Source organism: Manacus vitellinus, unplaced genomic scaffold, assembly GCF_001715985.3.
Source record: "Manacus vitellinus isolate BGI_N305 unplaced genomic scaffold, ASM171598v3 scaffold_31_pilon, whole genome shotgun sequence".
NCBI lineage: Eukaryota > Metazoa > Chordata > Aves > Passeriformes > Pipridae > Manacus > Manacus vitellinus.
Genome location: NW_021940379.1, coordinates 8,513,958 through 8,535,160, shown reverse-complemented (window position 1 = coordinate 8,535,160; position 21,203 = coordinate 8,513,958). Strand labels below are relative to the sequence as shown.

The 21,203-nt window shown below is 40.8% G+C and overlaps 1 protein-coding gene across 3 annotated transcripts in view; it reads right to left on the bottom strand.

Annotated features, from left to right (window-relative positions):
* The window catches only part of TXNRD2 (thioredoxin reductase 2), a 49,112-nt gene that overhangs the window by 26,891 nt on the left and 1,018 nt on the right, over positions 1-21,203 (bottom strand). For 2 of the 3 annotated variants that reach the window (XM_025895507.2, XM_025895506.1), the window contains exons 1-10: positions 20,871-20,919; positions 20,122-20,266; positions 19,733-19,807; positions 18,804-18,882; positions 17,801-17,863; positions 17,242-17,312; positions 14,107-14,126; positions 13,639-13,730; positions 12,310-12,484; positions 4,346-4,482 (exon numbers count right to left, since the gene is read on the bottom strand). In XM_025895507.2, coding sequence (XP_025751292.1) covers positions 4,346-4,482; positions 12,310-12,484; positions 13,639-13,730; positions 14,107-14,126; positions 17,242-17,312; positions 17,801-17,863; positions 18,804-18,882; positions 19,733-19,807; positions 20,122-20,207 — 798 coding nt within the window. In that variant the 5' untranslated portion in view covers positions 20,208-20,266; positions 20,871-20,919. Of the gene's footprint in view, positions 1-4,345; positions 4,483-12,309; positions 12,485-13,638; positions 13,731-14,106; positions 14,127-17,241; positions 17,313-17,800; positions 17,864-18,803; positions 18,883-19,732; positions 19,808-20,121; positions 20,267-20,870; positions 20,928-21,203 lie in introns of those variants that run through there. The other variant, XM_029961184.1, reaches the window with a different exon arrangement.

Below are 21,203 nucleotides of genomic sequence, written 5' to 3'. Positions count from 1 at the left end.
ATGTCACCTCTTGAAAAGCAGCACATATTCACATGCTAACCACTCAGTTCCCCCTTTCTCTCCATAGAAAGTCATCAAGAAATTTTTTAGATGGTCTTTTTAGAGCAGGAAGAGCCTGGTGTAAAGCAACAGTGTTTTTATAACATCAAACCGTTTAAAAAAATTTGTCTGACAAGTTTTTACAGAACCCAGGCACAAAACACAGCTATTTGTAGGCACTATTGCTGACTTCCTAAGCTGGCCCCGGGTTGGAGAAGTGGAGCTGGTCCTGGTCTCAGGCTCTGCTATTACAGGGGAGCTGAAAAGGATTGGTATTGGCAAATACTGATTTCCTGGGACTGAAAAATGGAATGACAGCAGGGTATGGCCAGGACATGCACCAGTTCAAGCCATGAGCTCATCCAAGACATATCATCAGGACGCTCGTCTGACATGAGGAAAGAGGTCACCAATCCCAAAGGAATGATGTGGAGATACAAGAAAGCCATAACTGAGAAACTCCCCTGTGGGACAGCATGGAATGCTTTGTGAAATGTGGGAAGTTTGGATTCATACAGGTCCTATTTAGGTGCAACACTTGTTATGCTCCTGCAAAGCCCAATTTGGAGGCAATCGTTCAATAAACTCTCAAAACCAGTTTTCAGCAGAAAATAAGAATTCCTCACCACACACATTCAAAGTTTTCCACTTATTTTCATTACCCTGAAGTTTTTTAGCATTTACTACAATCCAATCTTCTCTCCCAGCTTATCTTTTTTTGCAAGTTGCTAGATAGACTCTGGTATTAGCTACCATTTCCTTCAATACACAAACCATTACCTGCATGTTAATGTGCATTTATGCTTTTGTCTGTACTAATAACCACTTCAAAGTCTACTGCAAAAAACCAGACTGAAACATTATGTCTAACCTGATAACAGAAATTACAATTCTAAATGTTAATGAAGACTAATCTGTTTTTCCTCCACAGCTCATGACAAATCACAAAACTGCAAGCCTATCCCTTTCTTCCCCCTAACATCCATCACGTCACAATTTTTTAAACCCAGCATTTTGACTTTAAAGTCTGTAAATATCATTTACCAGATGAAATTTGCCATTTGTTTTTTCTTATACGCATTTGCCTGAAACGTGGCTGCCAATCACTTCTGCAGCAGGAAATACAGATGTTGTTTTGGCATTCCAGAAATGAATAGAAGATTGGAACGAGAGATAAAACTGTGAAAGCACCGCCATGCATTCCATAAACCCCAGCTAATTACTAAAACATCCACGCAGATAAAGCCCAATTTCTCATAAACAATGACTTAAAGACCTTTCTTGGTAAATATTTGAAATTAACATTCGCTTTGCAGTCATGTGTAGAACTACCCCACTGATTATTATGGATACGACTTGTTCACAAGAATCCTCCAATGTATTATAGGTTTAAACGAGATGGCTCCTAAGAGAGTTTAAAAAGCTTTGAAGTAATGTGTATTTGTTCTAACACAACTCTTTTTGGTCTCATTTCCATTCAAAGCAACATACTGTACATTCCACCTTCTCTACACATCTTTGTTACAAACCCTTTGAAATATGACAGATGTGGAGCGGCCTGACCATATGACAAACCTCCTTCTGAGAGTGTCTTTATGGTGTGTGCCATGCTTTTCAACAGCAACACTACTGCAGGAAGAATCTGAACACAGGGAGTTTATATCAGCACTGAAAAAAAAATTCAAACTAAAATTCCAGTTTGATCTTCCTCACCCTGATCACAGAAGATGAAAATGCCACAATGCAATTTCACATGGCAGTTGAAAATAATATTTTGTCAAAGCTTGAAAAATGTTTTTTGAGGGCAGACAAACTGACTGACGTCTGGAAGATTCCTCCCCCTCCCCTTTTCTCCAAATGAACAGCTTGGATAACACCAGGATTCCATTTGTCATACAAGGGTGCAACAAGACACCCAGGCACACATAATTTCCCATTGGTACCAGCTGGGTATGACTCCCAAATGAAAACAGTGGTTCTGGGTGATCAGCAGCCTGGCCTGCCCCTCTCCCCTCCAGCCAGGGCACTGCATTCCCACACCACCAGCAGTCCAGGGGCTGGTCAGGAGGGAGGAGGCTGCAGAACTACACTTTGAGAACAGCACTTCATGGTAACAAAGACACTCTGACAGGGGGAGAGCAGAGAGAAATCCTGAGCAGGAACCTGGGGAAAAAATAATCTTATTCTTCTGATGACTCTCAGGGATCCCTGATGCTCCCCCAGAGGAAACGAGATTCCCCTTCCTTTGCTCCTTGGGTGGGTCACACCCAGACAGGGCCACACCTCGAGCTCTGCAGCTTCTGTGGTTCCCAGCAGGGTGCACTTGATTCTCCTGTGTGGGTGCTTTGAGATGGGCACCAACACAGAACTTTATTTTAGTGCTGGTTCCCATGCCAATGTGATTTATTATCCAAATTAATTCTGCTTAAAAAAAAAAGGCCTAAATGGATTTAAGTATTCAAATAAAATAAACTTAATTGCTTAGCAAGTGGAATTACACAGCTCACAGTGTGCTGGAGTCAGATAAGATAGTGGCAGTAATTCCTTTTATCTCTAAACACTTTAAATGTATGATTACTACACCATGATTTCTTTAATTCCCTGTATTGAGCCCATATGCAGATAAAAGCTTAAGAGAGTATTTCTACAGAGCACCTGATTTAACTCTTTGTTTTTCCCCAGTTGTACACTGGACACAGCATAGAACTGTGTTGCTGTTTTTAACATTTCCATTTAAAAGTATCTATTGAATAACTCAAGTTCAAAAATCTGCACTGATAAAGACAAAAGCAGGAAAAGGAAATCCAACTTTTAACAACAAAATAAAGATGACGAATAAATGAATACAATATTTTTTAGATCCAGAGTAAGAAAGAGGAGAGCATCCTGCCTCCAACTTTATATTTCTTACTTAACCAAATCCTCAAAGGGGAGAAGACAAAAAGCACCCAAAAGGAAATGACTTGCCCAAAATAACACTGCAGATTGGCAGCAAAATAAGCAGCAGAATCTAAGTCCTGTCAGCATTGCCTCTGACAACTGCTTCTCGGATGGAATCAAACAGAGAAGTTTGGAAAGCAGGAGGCCCAAGCAAGGCATATTTATCAGGGACAAGCAGGTGTAGGAGGCCATTGTGAGCAAAAAGTGGACTTTAGGAAATATCCCAGAGCAAGAAGTGACAAGTACAGAGGGAACCTGCATGTGAAGTGAGAAGAAAGGACAGGAATTCTACAAAATCCCAAAGTTCTGAGTGACTGGACTGGACAGAAGCTGTGCAGAGTAAAAAGGGGAAGAAAAGGAGAAATAGCTAAAAGGAAAGAGTTTTAACACAATTTAAAAGGAAATGGCAAGTCATTCACAAGAAGATGGAGATGGCCAGGAAGAAACACATGTCTACACAGAGGGAAGAGGTCAGGAGTGGTCAGCAGATTTCTGTGATTTAAGTGCCTTGGGCAGCTCCAGAGTCCAGTCAGAGATTTGCAGGGCTATTCCCAGGACATTATCTAACCTGTTACATCTCTTCCAAAATGCAGGGCACCTAGAGGGTTTATATCTGAGAGACCCTTAAACCATTTAAACCATGGCAGAATGAGAAATCTTTCAAAGGTCTCTAAAATTATACTATACATTATGTCTGGATATTGCTACAGTATTTAGATTATATTGCTTAGGTTATAATGTCCCCTCCTTAAAAAAACAAACAAACAAATCCACATAACTCACGTTTCCTTGGCATAATCATTCACAAATCGTGAACAGAAGTCAAAAGCATTTAGTATTTTCAGCAATTACTTTTTCTTATTCTAGAGGAAGATACTTTTGTCAGAAGTATTTTGCATCAGGGAGCTGAAAAGCTGTCTTGTGTTTAGTCTGGATTGACACCCAAAATACTACACATGGAATTACAGAACTTGTCACAGTCATTCCCACCGAGTGTGCTCATCTCCAGAAGGCAAGAACTGCTTTCACTCAGCATTCACAGGCAGCATTAAGTCATGTGTCTAAAGTGACAAAAACATTATTAGGAAGATAATTGAAGTGATAAAAACATCATTATTAGCCTCTGACCAATGATGCATTCCCTGATAAACATCAGCAATAATCTCCCATGCTGAGACACTTCACAGGATCCATGTGAAGGAAATGAGTGACCCAGGTCCTGGCACAAACACCACAGCTCTGCCAAAGGAAAAAGTGCAAAACACCGAGATATATGCTGGGGCATGACAACATCTGGGGACTAGTTATTAGTCAGGAACAAAGTTGGCTTCCTGTTATTGTAAAATAGTTTATGTAGACTCAGTACCTCGGTTATGTCTCCAATTGCATAAATGTGAGGAACAGAAGTAGCTTCACTGGCATCAACAATAATCTTTCCAGTTTCAGAATTAGTTTTCACTCCAACTGTCTCCAAATTGAGAGTTTTAGTGTCAGGGGCTCGGCCTTAAGGGAAAAAAAAAAAAAGAAATGAAAGCTATTAAAAACCATTTGCAGTGTTAATCTAAAAAGCTGGTATCCTCCACTGTGGGTTTCCAAGAACTTCCCGTTATGTAACAGCCCAAGCAGAAACATGACAAAACTTATCTCATCCTGGGAAAGCTGCAGGGGTGGCAAGTATGGATATGAATTCCTTTGCTCAGAGGAGCTCAACCACTATTGCCTTTGCTCAGACTATTCCAGAGGAAGTTATCCTTTAGAAATATGGAGGACAACACCCACTGCAAAAAGTGCCAAACACACGTGGTTTGTAATTTATTGAACATTCTAAATTCAGTTTCCTAATGTAGCATGAATATACATATAATAGCTAAGTAACTTCTACACTGAGAATTTCCCATGAACATTGACTGAATGGCACTCAATGCTAACAGTGTGTTGTGCATACCTGATGACAAAAATTATTCATAATGCTGTTCAACATTAAACATTCCTAAGTCCTCTTTTCTTGTTATCTGAACACACTTATCCTAAAGCTTTTTTAGTTCCCTCAGTTTGGATGACAAACTGTATCAACTTTGCTCTCAAGTCCTCAGTGCTGAGTTAGTTAGCTCAAACTCTGTATTTGAGCTATTTCTGTAGAGTTTACAAACAGCATTTTAAATGCATTTAAAACACGAGGCAACTCCTACCAAGCCTACATTTTATTACATCTTCCCCTTCCAGTGATGTCAAATTATCTCATCTTCAAAAAACATACTTCTGTAGTGTTTTCTGCACAGTTACCACTTAGACCACTGAAGTCTTACCATTACACTGAGCTTTCTGTCGAGTATTTCAGGAAGCAATTTCTGACCCACAAGTTGCAATCTTAAATCCTATGCAACTTTTCAAATGCATTTGATAGTCAATAAGCACAGTGAAATAACCAGGTACCCCCAAAAACTGCAAGGATGCACAGAGTCACATAAAAACGTTTCCTGAATATATCCAAATTAAGGGCATTTGCTAGCATTGCATCTGTTTGTAAGGCTTTAGCTGACTGTGGATATCTGTCCATTTCTAGGTCTCCTTTGCGTGAGTCACGGGCTGCGTTTGATGTTAATACAGAGCTATAGCAAAGCAAAACAAAAAGGGAAATGTGTTCTCATTAGGAAAACAAGCTCTTTGATGTTAACGTAGGAAATTATTAAACAAAAGGAAAACCTGGCTTGTCAATACAGACCTAATTATATGTAAACATATGATTCACTGCTTTCTACATCTGCCACATAGGCAGGCCCCTCAAACAATGTCCCATCTGAGTGCCCCTGTAAAGACTCCTGTGTATGAATTTCATCTGGAGAAACCAACACTTCCTCTGGGAGCACTGACTGAAGCTGTCGGCACTTGGCTATCTGTCTGTCTTCCCTCCTCTTGTCCCCATGGGATGCTGATCTGCTGTTCCTTCTCTGCCCCCTGCTCCCCAGTCCTGATGCTATCAGGCAACAAAAATAATAAACCTCCAGGACCTTATCTTGGCTCGGATGTGAAACAACTTCCTACCGTTGTATTTCTTTGTGTATTGAGAGTAAAGCCTGGGTATTCTGCAAATGGACAACTAATGGGGTTTTCTAGTTTCCCCTTTTTCCTGCCAGGCAGAGCCAAGAGAAAAGCTTAGCACGCAATGGCAGGCACTGAAAGAGGAAAAAAAGAAAAACTGTCAATAGAGTCACTTAAAGACCTGTGACAACAACAGATGAGTTTATCAAATCTGCAGGATAACACTTAACCTTTCCATTCCAGTCTATTTTAGCATGTGTACAGCTTGGTATTAATAGCTAAGAATTACAAAAAAATATCCTGCTACTGATAGTGCAATTTCTCTCTCAATTTTACTGCCTAAATATTATTTTCTGAAAGCAAAAACAAAACTTTAAAACACTGAACTGAAGCTTTATTGGTCTTTAGCCCCACGCTGGCCCACCTCCATAAGTCAGAATTACACTTACTGATCTTGCTTCATCTCAAATCCAGTAGCTTAGGGTCATGATTAGACAATGTATCTCGTGAAGTTTTAATGCCAAATTCAGGATATTCTGATATTTCCCAACATTCACTTACATGTATCATAGAATCAGTTCTCACCATTTCTTAGTAGGACATCCATTTCACACCCACAACTCCTCAGTGTTTTTACATCCTCAGCTTCAAGAAAACAGGACTTTAGAGCTTGTTTCTAAGATCCAGAGGACAATATCTATACCAAATCCTACCAAGGACACAACCCCATCCTTCCCCTAAAGTCAGCACGTGTGCTTTTACTTGATGATGTCCCCTGACCTGAGACTACCAAAGAATAGGAGTCTATGACTGTATAAGACACAAGATTAGATTTAGCATAATATTTTAGCAAAATATTATGCCAGACATTTAGAAGAAAAGTCCAATGAAATCTTAACCTTAAAAAGGTTATCTGCCTCCTGCACTTGTTACACATCATAATCTCACCTTTAATAAACCCATACATTTACCACACAGCTGTGAAAACCACACACATCCCTGCTTTCAGTGCCTGTCCCCATTTGCTTTTAACTTTAAAAGAAAAACCAGCTTTTTGATCTGTTTTTGTAAAATCTAAGAGCATGGCTTCCTAAGGGGGCTTTTAGCCAGTTTACCTCCAGGGAGTGCCAGGAGAGTGGCTGAAGCACCACCTCAGATGTTTGCTGGGCTGGCTGTGTTGGGATGTGGCCTCTCTGTGCCATCCCCTGGCAGGGGATCTGGAGTCACACTCACACACAACAAGGGGGAGGCAGTGGCACTGCTGTGACCTCCAGGGGAGGGCCTTCAACAGTGGAGACTGACACAGTTAAAACTGGAGGAAACCAGAGGAATGGGCACAGCCAGGTAAGGAGCAGCAGTAAATGAGTGACAGCACACTCTTGCATCCTGTAAGATTTCCCAGGGTGATAAAGGTGCAGCTGACAGCAAAATTTTATAATGGGTCTTCCACAGTTTCTTAATCACAGAAGTTGGAATGTCTGTTTGCCTCCCAGCATTTGAAAAATCCAAATTGGAGCCAACCATACATTTTATTGCAGATGGCCACTGTGAGGATACTGCAGGGTGACAAGACAGTTCTTCTTAAACAAAGCTTAAGCCCAATAGTCTTCTCCACTTCTTCCCTACACATTTTGACACATCACTTCACAACTTTATCCAATCTGACCTCAGTTTGACCTTAATCAAAATCTCTGTGTTCCCAGTCTTGGTACTGTCTCTCACCTTGTTCTGGGTGCCAGATTAGTTTCAAGACCAGCTGACAATGGCTAATAAAGACCAATTCATTGTAACTACTGTTCAGATTACAAGAAAATTCTGACAGGAGTAATACTAAGTAAGGTAAAAAAAAAGTTCAGGACTCATATCACATTGATAGCAGCGTGCACCAGTTCTACAAGGAAGCTTTTGAACTTTATATCCACTACTGATAAACTTCCAGCACGCCTCCACAATCTGCAAAGAGATGTGGCCCTCAGTCAGTGCTGGGGCAGTCCCTGGGCTGTGCCAGGTCTCTCCTGCAGCCCTGGTGAGGAGCAGAAGGGCCGTGGCAGCCACGGTGTCCTCAGCAAACACCCACCGTGCCCACCCTGCACAGCTGATGTTGCTCGTGTCTGGAGAGGTGTCAGTGTGATCCCATCGAAACCAACCCCAACAGCAACTCCAGCTGACATGCACCCAAGGGAAAACCTTACAGCACCCAAGGGAAAACCTTACAGCACCCAAGGGAAAACCTTACAGCAACCAAGGGAAAACCTTACAGCAACCAAGGGAAAACCTTACAGCAACCAAGGGAAAACCTTACAGCAACCAAGGGAAAACCTTACAGCAACCAAGGGAAAACCTTACAGCACCCAAAGGCAAACCTTACAGCACCCAAAGGCAAACCTTACAGCACGGGACAGACCTGCAGCAGTTCCATTTGTTTTGTTCTCAAGCTCCTGTACAAGGTAAAGTGGGCTGGAAACATTTCCTGAGGAGAAAGCTACAGTTCACTCTTACATTAATTCCCCCACGTCAAGCCTGCTTTAACCAAAGGTTTTGTTTCAAAGGATGGCTCTGCAGTCTCAAAAACCAGCACCCAACCACCATTCCCTTTTGACATAACCTGTATTCTGCACAAAATGTCAGGAACTATACTGGTTTCAAGGAATTACTTTGGAGCATTTTCCACCATTTTTTATTTATTTATACCACCATTCAGGTAAAGGTTAGCCATCACCTACCAACTTAAATAGCACCTTAGTGCTGAAATAGTTCTCAATCCAAAACCTTCTTCACATGCAGATTAGAGGCAAAGCCTACAATATAACTTCTCCTCAACGTGAGTAGGTGATTTTTGTACTTACAAGCTGGTAAAATAAGTAGCACAAAATAAGAGTTACACTCAAAGTTTATGGGAGGGTTAAACAAATGAAGGGTCTCTGTCAATGCAAACAAATGACCAGCACATTAAAAATAGCCTTGTTGAATAAAGTCTGACTGAATGTCATTAAAACTAGATATTGGGGGAACAACTAAAAGCACTGGCTGATGTAATGGGAACGACAATTTTCATTACAATTCCAAAAACCATATCTTACCAAGACAGTAATGAATTTAAATTAATAAGAGAGACAGACATGGGAAGCTCAGAACAAAGACCCAGCAAACCACATCACATTAACAGTTGTCTGAGATCAACCAAGGTGCACTATTTTTCACTGAATAGTTCAAAGGTTAAAAACTGGATAGCAAGATTTTGTTTGCCAAGACAAATCCAAAACCTATCCCCTTTTCTGTATGGCCTACAGGAGATCACAGCAATATTTTACCATATGGGACTTTTCAAAGAAAATCTCCAAACAAAATTTCTGTTTCCCTAGTTAATCCAAAGCAGTGTGGTTGTAAGAGTTGAAGAAAACTACTACTAAAAAAAAAGTTATGTACTTAACCCTTTGCTGATACTGAACAGTGAGGATCTTATTTAACTGCATGACAGAATAAATCCACCAAACCTGCAGTGGGACACAAAGGATGATCCCCTCGACAGCACGAGCTGTGCAACCCCTGAGACCCTCCAGCTCCACGCTGAGCTAAACCAGTGTTCTGTTTGGAAGCAAAGCTGATGTTGTGTCAGACACACTGGTGTTCCTCTGGGCTGACAAATGCACTGGAACTTGGCAATGGTTGTTCCATTGCTCTCATCAGGGAGAAAACTCTTTTTGTGAAGCTAAACTTAAAATCTGCCACTGGTCACTGCTTTTTTTGTTGACAGTTTACCAACACACAGCCTCACATTCTCTGCCAAACTAATTCCAGGATTTTGGAAAACCTGCTCAGTTAAATCATCAGTCCAGTGTTGCTCCTCTACACATTAAGATCCCATTAGAGATGGTTCTTTCTCGGTCTCTTTTCTAAGGACTTTGTGAATAATCAGCTTTCAGTTCCAGCAGTGATCTTTTGCCATCTATTGCAAATTCCAATGGCAATATTACTCACCAACTCTTTTTATACATTAGCTATTTGCAACTGCAGCATTCAGCCCACAGGTTTCAGCCCCTCAACAGCTGAATCAAACCCACCCTACAAAGGCTGAGCTCCTGCACCTTTGTCCTGCAGCTCAGCACTTGCAGTTGTTTCCAGAGGTGTCCATCCCTTTTCCCTGGATGAAGACCCCCCTGTTCACTCTGGACATGCACAAATCTACCACTGCTTTGCACTCAGGTACATAAGGCATCTGACAGAGACATTTTTTGTGTGTCCTTAAGGGCAGGGGGAATACTAGAGAACAGGAAAAGTTTATCTGTTCTTTTGTTCACTGTAGAACCGAGTCTCAAAATCTTATCATTTCAGGAGAATTCTCAAGAAGCAGAAGACAGCACAGGCAAGACAGAAGGACATTACTGAGCTAGACAGCAGAATCAAATAAAGGTCAAGAATGAGCTCTTTCACTGAGCTGGAATGTATCAGTATGGTCACTCAGCAAGGTATCACAGCTACAGGACAGTACCCTACAAAAGCTTTGAATTGAAACTTTTAAATTACATTAAAACATATCAAAATGAGATTTCTTTCCCCCCCCTCAAATATTTCAACTAGTTAAAAAAAGCTGCTAGAAAAACAAAGAGGGCACTGTGCCTGTTTTTATTGGCTTATCCACACAAGCAGAAAATCACACATTCCAAAAGCAAAACAAAATTCTTCACAGAAAAAAATGTATTTTTTTATAGGCTTACATTAAGAGATAGCACTGTAGCTTATCAAACTCAAACTATGTCCCACTGCCAGTAAATATTTTTAACACTGTTCATAAAATCCTACTAAAATTCCACAATGCACTTACAAAAATCAAGGAAATATGTGGTATGATTCAGGCTACAACTAGTTAACAATAGTGGTTCCTTTTTAACTAACTCTCCAAGCTGATTTGCCTCAATCAGTATTGTAACTGGCACATCTGCAGACAGGAAATCCTCAACACCACCGAGTTTCCCAGCCTATTATCTGAGACACCTGGTGTGGGTGTGTTGATACAGAGCAAAACAATGAATCATATGGACTGCACATCAACCAGCTTTAACTGTTAATGTGTGTAATCCTAAAGGGTGGAGTGGCAATGTGAACACTAAAAGAAAAGGCAACACAAACCCCCTAAACCCTCAAACTATTCATTTTGCAGTTTCTAAATATGGATTGTAACTCAAATCTATGACAAAAATTATAATACAGGTAGTCCCTCTATCAAGTTAGTGAGTGGACTCACACTGCAACAGTCTATCATGCAACCTTATTCCATTATAATTAACACCAAACAGAGATTTCTTCCTTATTATTTCAGTCTGATAGCTCTTCTTTCCATCAAAAGTAAAAAAGACAAAAGTAAACAAATTGACTTGTCATTGCACATGTGTGACTCCAACTCAGTGTCCTTTTCACAGGACCATAGAATGGTCTGGCTTTTTTACCAGAAAGCTTGAGAAAATCAAATACAGCGTTTAGAAACCCTCTTTTTGGAAACATTCATCTCACCTCATGAATATTATTCTACAGTTTTCAGGACTGTCACATCTCCAGATAGCATAACCTTGTTTTTTGCTCTTGGCAAGCACTAGTCTCTTTGATGGGTTCTGGTGAGAATAATCCATTATTATAGGCTGTTTCCACAGTTTATAGAAGCCCATTGCACTTCTAAGAGAATTGTAGTCACAGTAAGGAAAAGAAAACATTTGTCAAAACAACCAACCTGCTCTCTTTTGGGGTATTAGGAAGATATAAAGCTGACTTAACCAGGGAACCCTTAAAGGTTCCCTGCAGGGAGCTTGGATTTTAGACACAGTTACTTCTCTTTCTCTGAATTGGATGATGGCTGCAGCAACAAACTTAAGCACCACAGTTTAGAAAAAGAAGAAATGGGAGGCTCTTAAACAGGATAAATATGCACTTGTAGTGAATAGGTTCATGAACAAAACAAAAGCATGGACTCAGAGCACACAACCTGCACCCCAGAGCTGCTGGAACTCACGTTCTCACTCTCCAGTAAAGGTGAGGAAGACCACATGGTCCCCATTTATTGCAGCTCATGCAAAAGTAGTTACCATTGACTTCTTTCACTCACTGTAACTTAATGTGGTTTTAGACTGTAAATGAACAAGTCAGGTATGCCAGACAAGAATTAAACCACTCTCAATGTTTAGGTCACTAAGTATTTAATACACAGAAAAGTGGGGGCCTGTTTGGCCCCAGACAACATGAAGTGTCTTCATTTTCAGAATGGAAAGCATTGCAAATAAATGTTAAGATAATCATGTTTACCTACTGCCCACATCACAGTGTCAAAGGAATCCGTTTCTTCTGTGCCCAGGTCAGTATTTTTCCAGGTGACTTGCAATCTGTTGCTCTCCAGTTTTTCAACTTTGGTTGGGAAACATCTCTTTAAAAATTTGGTGCCGTAAGATTCCATGTGCTCAGTTACTAAAGATGCCATTTGCTGTTAGGAAGGAAAAACAAATTATTAATCCTTAGATATATGACGTTTTTAATGTAAAACCCTCCTTCAGCTGTGTCCAGGAAAATCCAGTAAGTACAGTGTGCATTTCAAACATTCCTTGTCAATCAGTTACTATGCACTGCCAGCATATAATTTATGGAGCCACTACGACCTGCAACTCCATTCCAAGAGGCATTTATATCTGAATACTCCAATTATTTTCAAAAACTAAAACAGTATATGAATAGAACAGTTGCTTTTAAATAATTTGGTTTTTATACAAAACCAGCATCTAGAGCATTTTCTGGCAGTTTGATGAAAATTAAATACTTTCAGAAAACAATGGAAGAAAAATATTTCCCTTTGCCACGACACCTGACATTTCCCTGCAATTACTATGAATCACTAAGACTTCACAGAAGGTTCTCCTACAAAAAGGAAATAATGCTTTTGTCCTAAGAGCCTGTTTGAAATAATGCCACCCCACACTCAAGCAGTGAAGTGTCACATTGACAGGTTTATCCAAAGATGGCAGTGCTCTTGACTGCAGTAATTCAGGTTGCACTTTGTTAAAGAATATGTTTATTACTTGAAGGATATTATCACAAAACCACTCACAGAGAACAACTAGGTGCAAGCTCCCAGCTTACAGAATTTTGATATTAACTAATATGAAGGCAACAGCAGGGCTGTGTCTCTTCAGAAACACGAGCTCAGGTGCCATCAGACTTGATGTGGCAGCAGACTGAACATAATGACTTATTAATACTTTATTACCTTTGGTATGTCTGCTGTGCTCTTCCTGCCCACAGAGGATCAGGTTGGCAGAGACAGCCCCGCTCTGAGTGTTCCCCAGTGCCACACACACTGTTCCCTGGGCTGGGACAGGGCTCAGTTCTGCACTGAGGGCTGCAAATCCCAAGGACTGTTCCTATCCAATGTTCTGCACACTCATGCCCCCAGTTTAAGGGATACAAGCTGCTGGTTTCAAGGAAGCTACTTCCACGTGGAAGGGGCTGGCACACAACCAGGAGCTGTCACTGCCTGCTGTGGTGCTTGTCACTGCTGCTTCTAACAGCAACCCTCCTGCCTCAGAAACTGTGCTCTCACACATGGAAATAACTTTCCTACACTGTAAGATATTCCATACTTGCCTGATCAAACCCACGAAGTGGGATACTTCTCATCATGACTGCAGTGTCCAGCCCAATGCCTGTCAGAAAACCAGCACACTCAAGGGAAACATCTGGTGAATCACCAGTCAGGGAAATACAAACAATGATGTCATGTAAACACGATATAAAAGGGTAGTATACAAGTGGGATTTTTACCTAGATACCAAATTCTCCTCACACAGACATCTTTAGCTTGCTTTTGTACTCAGAATAAAACTTGGAAGTCTTAGAATATTTTCCTCATAGTTAACATTGGTTTTAAGATCCCAAGAATTTATCCCCAGCTGACCTTAATTTCCATGATGCTACTTCATAGAAAACTATTACTATTCTCTCACCAACTCAACCATATGGCATGACCAAAGGAATTCCCTAAACTGAGCTTTCATAGGAAAGACAGTGATGCTGCTTATAATCATAGATCATCACAGGTTTTCCAAAGGATACAGCTGGCTCCAACAATCAACCTGTTACATAAAAAGAAAAGAGGAATAAAGCAGTGGAATGAGCTTGTGCATATTTTTGCACAACCAAAAGATTATTTTCTGAAGCACGTATTTATAGAAACATTTTTACTGGTTTTTACAGCAGTAGCCAGATTAAATCCTAACTCTAATTTTCTCCCTTCATAACCCCACGATATCCTTATAGTCCTCCTGAGATCCCTACCCCTTCTCCCAAAGGCATAAACACTCCTTTTTTTCCTGAGTTCCAGCCAAAGTTCTCTATTCAGCCAGGCCAATCCTCTGACAGCTCATCTTTCAGCACATGGGGACAGTCTATCAAGTAGATTATGTCTTCCCATCAAGTAGATTACAGTTCTTATTACAGATTTTATTCATTGCTAAATTTCATTTTGATTTATAACCATCTGCTTTTTAATAATCTTATTTTTCCAAATGCCAAATATTTGCCCTTCCTGTCTCCAAACATTTGTGTACATAAATACAGAAAATGGGTTTAATAGATTTACCTAGACTGGTATTTACCAAATACATCCACTTTAGTTCTTAAATAAAACTCCAGCTCCCTTCTCTCCCCATATTTCACACCCTTTCAACCAGGAATATCACTGAACTTGTCCATCAACACTTTCAGTTTACGAGGTGGATCAGCTCTCCAGCACAGCAGTTTCTGTGCCTGTCCCCAGACGCCCTCTATGCTGCACATCCCTCTCTCTCCTGACCAGATCCTCAGTTCCCACCTCTGCTGGGGACAAAAGGCAGGGTCCCAGTCCCTGCTCTGGAAGCAAAGGCAGGTCCCAGCAGCCAGCCATGCACACTCAGCTGCTGCACAGGCTGCCCCGGCTCTGCTCTGCTGTCCGTGTGTTCTGCAGACTTGTTACAATCCCCCACTTTGGGGAGGAATCCCACAAAGGATTTCCACTGATAGCAAAGCATTTTGTTGAGTTTTTGAATGGGCTTTTGCCCTATGCCTTACCCTAAAGCAGTGTGCACCATGTCCCAGGGTAAGAGCAACGCTGTTACACCTCTGAGCGGTGCAGACACGGAGGCTGCTGCTCTGGGAGCCCCAGGGACTGCACAGTCACTGCAACACATGTTTTCTCACAAAAGACCCCAGATAACATCTCTCTATCCTACAATAAAAACACACAACTCTGAAGGTGTACAAAGAACAGGTTGAGCTAAAGCGATTAAAATCTGCTAGTCTGGGGTTTGTGTTTGGCAAACAATTTAACAGAGTGGGAACTCATTTTTCCAGCATTAGGGCATCTGATTCATGTGTGAACGGATGATCACCCCCTCCTTTGGCATGGAGCTCCTGGGCAGGGCTGCAAAGTGCCACGTGCTGCCCATAAAGAAAATATGTGCTGGAGATTCACAGGGAACAGAATGAGAGTATCTGTAATTTGGGCATATGTTTGCTCTTCTTTGTCATAAGATGAAAAATAGATGTCAGCTGGCACTTATTCATAATATCAGCACCACATAATTCAGAATTCCTTGCACAAAGCAGGGGGTTCCTGAGCATTGTCAGAGTCTAACAGAGAAGTTAGGAAAGCAGAGCCTGACATTGTTCACACCTGCTCAATCTCTCACTCATGCTCAACACATTTCAAAGCATCTTTTCTAACTCACTCTGCCAAAACCCTTCATCTCAGTAGCGAGAATTTCTTCCCATGTTTGTATATCTAAGGGACTTTTAAGTTGTTTAACAGTTTCCTTTTTTTTTCTAATATGAATAACTGCAGGACTGACAGTTCTATAACCTCCAGGCATGTAATTTGTAGCTGAGATATGTACATTTGGAGAGGGAGAAAAGAAAGAATAAGTACAACACAGCTCAGGCTAAAAACAAAAGGTGTTAAACTGAACCTTGGGAATATTTATAATAGAAATAAATCCGACAGAAACAAACCTTTAACAACTCCCTCATTCATTTGCTAAGACACAGCCTGATAAAGCACAGAAATGCTACTGTAGCCCCTGCAGGCTTATTTTGACTAAATCTCAGGAATGCAACATATAAACACTAGACTCCCACATTACACTGTTACAACTTGCATTAGCAGCAACTGGACAAAAGCCACATTTTCACAGAAACATCTTAGAGGGATAAATCTTATGTTTTGGTTTGGGGTTTTTTTGGGAGGGTGTTGGTGTGGGTGTTGCTTCTTTAAAAAAACAATTTCCTCGCATAAATCATGCTTTCAAAATTCAAGAGGTGACTGATATATTACAAACAACAGCAAATTTACTTTTTTTTTAAATTGTACCAAGGAGCCTTGTTTATCTATTTGATGTTTAACACAGTGCATTTTTTATTCTAGAAAATCACCACCATGAATGGCAACTCTGTTGTCTTTCAAAACCACCAGTATTACAGTCTGAAGTCTCTGTTTCTTATATATACTTTGCATTTTCTAGAATTGCTCAATAGAGAAAAGGAAAAATAGTATTATCTGACTTTCGTGCCAGCAAATGTGCATTTCCTATCACAATGTTTTGCACCAGGAAGTTTCTCTGTAGTGCAGTGTTGACTCGCAATCTTACTGTGCTATGGGCTGTAAAAAACAACAGCTATGGCACTTTAGTATTTGCATCAAAACCAATATTTTAATACTTCAGTCAAACAATAGATTCCACAGCAAAAAAAAAATGGCAAAAGTAACCCAAATGTCTCATCGTATTTTCTTTCGTTATCAGAACTGCCACCACTTAAGAGAATACAAAGTTAAGTTGGAGTTTCCTCCTAACCCAAGAGCACTTTTGCACACTCCCGTGGTGAGGAAGGGGGACAGAGCAGCCCTTGGTTGAGTTCATGCTGCCCTCTTGTGACTTTGTGTAATCGCTACAGCAAACAAGTCGCCTCCACCTAACACGGTGAAAATTCGTATTTAATTTGATTTTAGAAGGGAGTTTCATAAGAGGAGGAGGGGGAAGATCTATGAGGTACTAATGAAGGTTGGTAGTGTGATGCTGATGCACAGCAAAGCACATTTTCGGAAGGAAAACAGAAATAAAACTGGTGTATAAAAGGCAATTTTGAACATTTTTCACCTTGCTATACAGAAAAAGAATGAAAGCCAGCATCTATGAAAGCCATGGTAAGGGAACTTACGTTTTTCCAGGAGATTCCTTTAACCAGAACAGGTCATCACTTGTGATTCCATACTGCAGTGCACCTGCAATCTGTGACCACACAGGTAAGATCCTGAATCTGCACCGTAAATCCTGGCAGCAAGAGAAGCTAACAGCAATTTGGGCTGTGTGGGCTGAAGGACAGCCAGCACACCAAGGGAACACATCTGGGGTTGCCCAGATCTGTTACCCAGCCTCTGTCCCCGGAGATTTTCCAAAAGCCCTGAGCAGTGTGACCTGACCCCATGGCTGACCCCAAGCTCCTCGAGCAGGAGGTTGAGTTAAAGTTCCTCTAGAGAGCACTTCCAACCTGAATTATCCCACAGCTCTGAGCAACATCAACAGACTCAACTGATGCAAAGTGTTTTCTATGGAAATGTTTTTCTAAAAAGCTGTCCTTTATATAAAGACAGGAGTAAAAAAATCTCTCATGAGTTACTTTATATTTACATCCTCCAAACATTCCCTGTGATCTGAAGCACATACAGTTACAAAAACCAGCAAAGCCATGGCAGTTGTCAGAGGGAAGGGTAACTTACATGTGTAGGATACTTTGGTCTTCCTCCAGTAGCAATGACAATATTATCTGCAGTAACAATAGTCTACAAACAAAAATTAAAAAATCAAAATAAACCATTTCAAATTCTTTTATCTGTCTTCAGACTTCATCTGTGTACAAAGGAGTAATAAATGAGAAAGCTGCCACTACCATCTACTATTTATAAGACATAATCAGCAATACATTAAAAAAGGATGGAGATAAAATAAACTAATACATGCAGGAGTTTCTCCTACTCATCCTCTATCAGGTTTTGTTTTAACATTAACCTTGCAATTGTTCTTATACTGAGCAAGATTCTGATGACTACTTGGAAGCAACAGTTATGCACAAACAACAACTTTTTAAAACTGATTTCTGCTTAGGACAAAACACACCAAGATCACAGCAAGTCAGGCCCAGAGTTCAGCTACCTCAAAGGTAGCATGTTTTTAGAAAACCCTAGACATTACCCTAAAAAGCATTTGCTCTCTCAAAGGGATATTAACTCCAAAAAGGTGTTAAAAATGCATGTTCAGTATTGTTAAATATGCAGCAGTGGCCAGCATTCCTTTATGTGACCCAGCTGCTGGAATCTGTGCATTCATTAGAATTGCCTCCCACACAGATTTGGTATTAGAAAGCTGATCATTACAAATCACCTGAAGGAGGGGAACATCTCACACTGACCTAATGCTCCCAGGTGATGGTTCTCTCTACATTTCTGTGAGCATCAGTATGCCTGACCAAATCAAATAACATCTTTTGTCTCAGCATTTCCACCCACAGAAGAGCAGTGGCATCTGACAGGCCAGGCCAGGGACTCAGCAGGCAACAGTCAAGTTCAGAAACAACTTCTGAGGTGGAAAATGCAAATTGCCCCCACCAAAACAACACTGTTTATCCCCAAATACCTAAAGCAATTTGAAAAGGGCCAATCCAACTCCCAGCTGCCCTGAAACAGTTGAAGTGAACAACACTGCAGAAGCAGCACAGCAGCTCACCTCTTTACCTGCTTTTGTCAAGCCCCGGACCGTGTGGGGGTCGGAAAAGCTCCCTTTCATGTTGAAGTACTTCACCTTCCTGGAGAAGCAAACAGCATCAGCAGTGCACACGTAACAAACAACAGGCAGGAAATACAATCAGCTACCTTTTCCATACTTGAAGTGCTAAAAAAGGCAGCTAATAGGCCTAGAGCAGTAAAAGGAACAAAGCATCTTATTTCAGGGGCCTCAACATTGGCAGCTTAATTCCACTTAATTCTTGTGTCACAGTTAACTCCTCTATACAGCAAAGTAACCAACCTTGTAACACACTTGGGGATCACGTTATTGACCTCTTCAAACGACATTTTCCACTAGCTATAGCATGCCTAGTACTATCTATAGCATCACTAATACAATGCTCATTTAAGAGCACTCAAAAGTGACTCAGCAGGAGTCACAAGACTAGAACCTGCTAAGTTTTCTATTAATATAATTGCTCTACAAAAGGAACTGCATGCTGAAAAACTTGGAACCATTTCTGCACTGAAAGCAAAAAAACCCTTCTGCTCCAGCACTGTGTTATCTGTGGGTTTGTATGGCATAGAAATGTCGGGGGACAAGATTTAAAGTATCTTCAGAAACTCTGATTACTTCATATTAATGCAAAACCTCTCCAGATTAAAGAGAGCATCCCCTGATCACTGCACTGCAAGAAAGCTTTCATGTGTGGTCACTGTCAACCACTGCTTCCCAGAAAAGAAAAGGAAGGTGGGAGGGGAGGAGAACACTTGAATTGACAAGGGCACTTACAGTCCTGAGTAGAAAGGAGTCACAAACTCAAAATACTACCTCTAGTGAGAAACTTCAAAGGCAATTCTGCAATTCTACAAGAAGAAGAGCAGCTCCTTGACTATGGGAGAAAAGATGAACTTCAAAGACTTATTTACTTGTCTTGTAGTTGCACTCTGTGTCCCCAGTTCAAGGATTTCACATAATTCTGAACAGCTTGTGCCATCACAGACCTACCACAAAACAAGACATTGAACATGGAGTCATCATTTTACAAATTCAGATTATGCAACTCAAAGATACAGGCAATTGCTAGAAATTAGGAATGTTCCACGGTACTTTTTGTTATGAAAATAAATCGTCAAGTCCAACATACCTGCCCTGAGAAACCAGTAAATACAGTTCTGTGTTTTAAACAAGGACCAAGCTAAAATGTCACATGCAAAATCCACTTCCCTAACTGTCCCCAAAAAACACCAGCTGCGAAAAGTTGGTTATTGTTATGCATTTGCAGCACACAGGAGTGAAGATGGGCAGTAATCTTTACCAGGTATGATGAACAGGTTGGGCTATGTTCCAGCCATAGTGATGGGCATCTTTAAGGGCACTCCCTAAAAGGGCTGCTTGATGCATAAGCTTTTTAGGAATGCAGCCAACATTCACACAAGTTCCACCAAGTCCCCATGTGGTTCCTCGGGAGAAGGAAAAAAAGAAAGAAAAAAAAGTAAATGCATGAGATTAGTGTAGCTTAATGCAACTGGGTCACAGCAGTTAAAAAATTCTGAAGCAACACACACTCTGTTATCTCCTAGAGATCAGTTTCTAACTTTGTTTATGCTCATTTGCTTTGATAAAAACCATCTCTGCATATTTTTCTTCTAAAATTCAAACTATCTCAAGATGTTTCTCAGAGCTCTGAAGATCCAGTCACTAATCATTCACATCTGCAGATCTTATTTTATACATTGTACATGAAGAACCTCAACATGATGCAATTCATAATTTTTAGAAATTGTAAGTAACGTTTTGACAGAGAGAATATTCTCTTATTTAAGTCCAAAGTCCACTACAAGTGGTAGCATCAAACACTGCTACCAAGCTGAATGTGCAGGGGAAGCAGGAACAGCTGGGACATGCTGGAGGGCACAAGCTGTACTGCAAGCTGGGTTTAAAGACTTTTACTACCAGCAAAGCAGGCAGCTTTGGCCCCTTTGCTGTCTGGAGCAACCTGCTCCCCTAGGCAGCTGCTTTACATGCATTTCCAGCTATTGTTACCCCATTATTTCTCATCCATACCTTGTGGGGAAGGGTCCACGTAATCCAAAACAGCCACTTTTCTTCCAAACTGAGCAGCTTTAAACAGTAAAGCAAGATAAGGTATTTAGAGGAGGAAGAAACACACAAACCTAAACACTTTTAGTAGCACAGGTACAGATAAAGGGTACAGGAGGTGATGGTTGGTGTTTGTTACTGTTACTCAAGATACCAGACCAGGGACCCAACCAGCCTATGTAGTCAGCAAATTCTCCAGAAGACACTTAATAACCCAGACTAGAGTCTCCAGTTTCCACCAACCCTAAAAATGCAAACTGACCTCAAATGAGATGTTCAACAACACTGCAGGCTGTT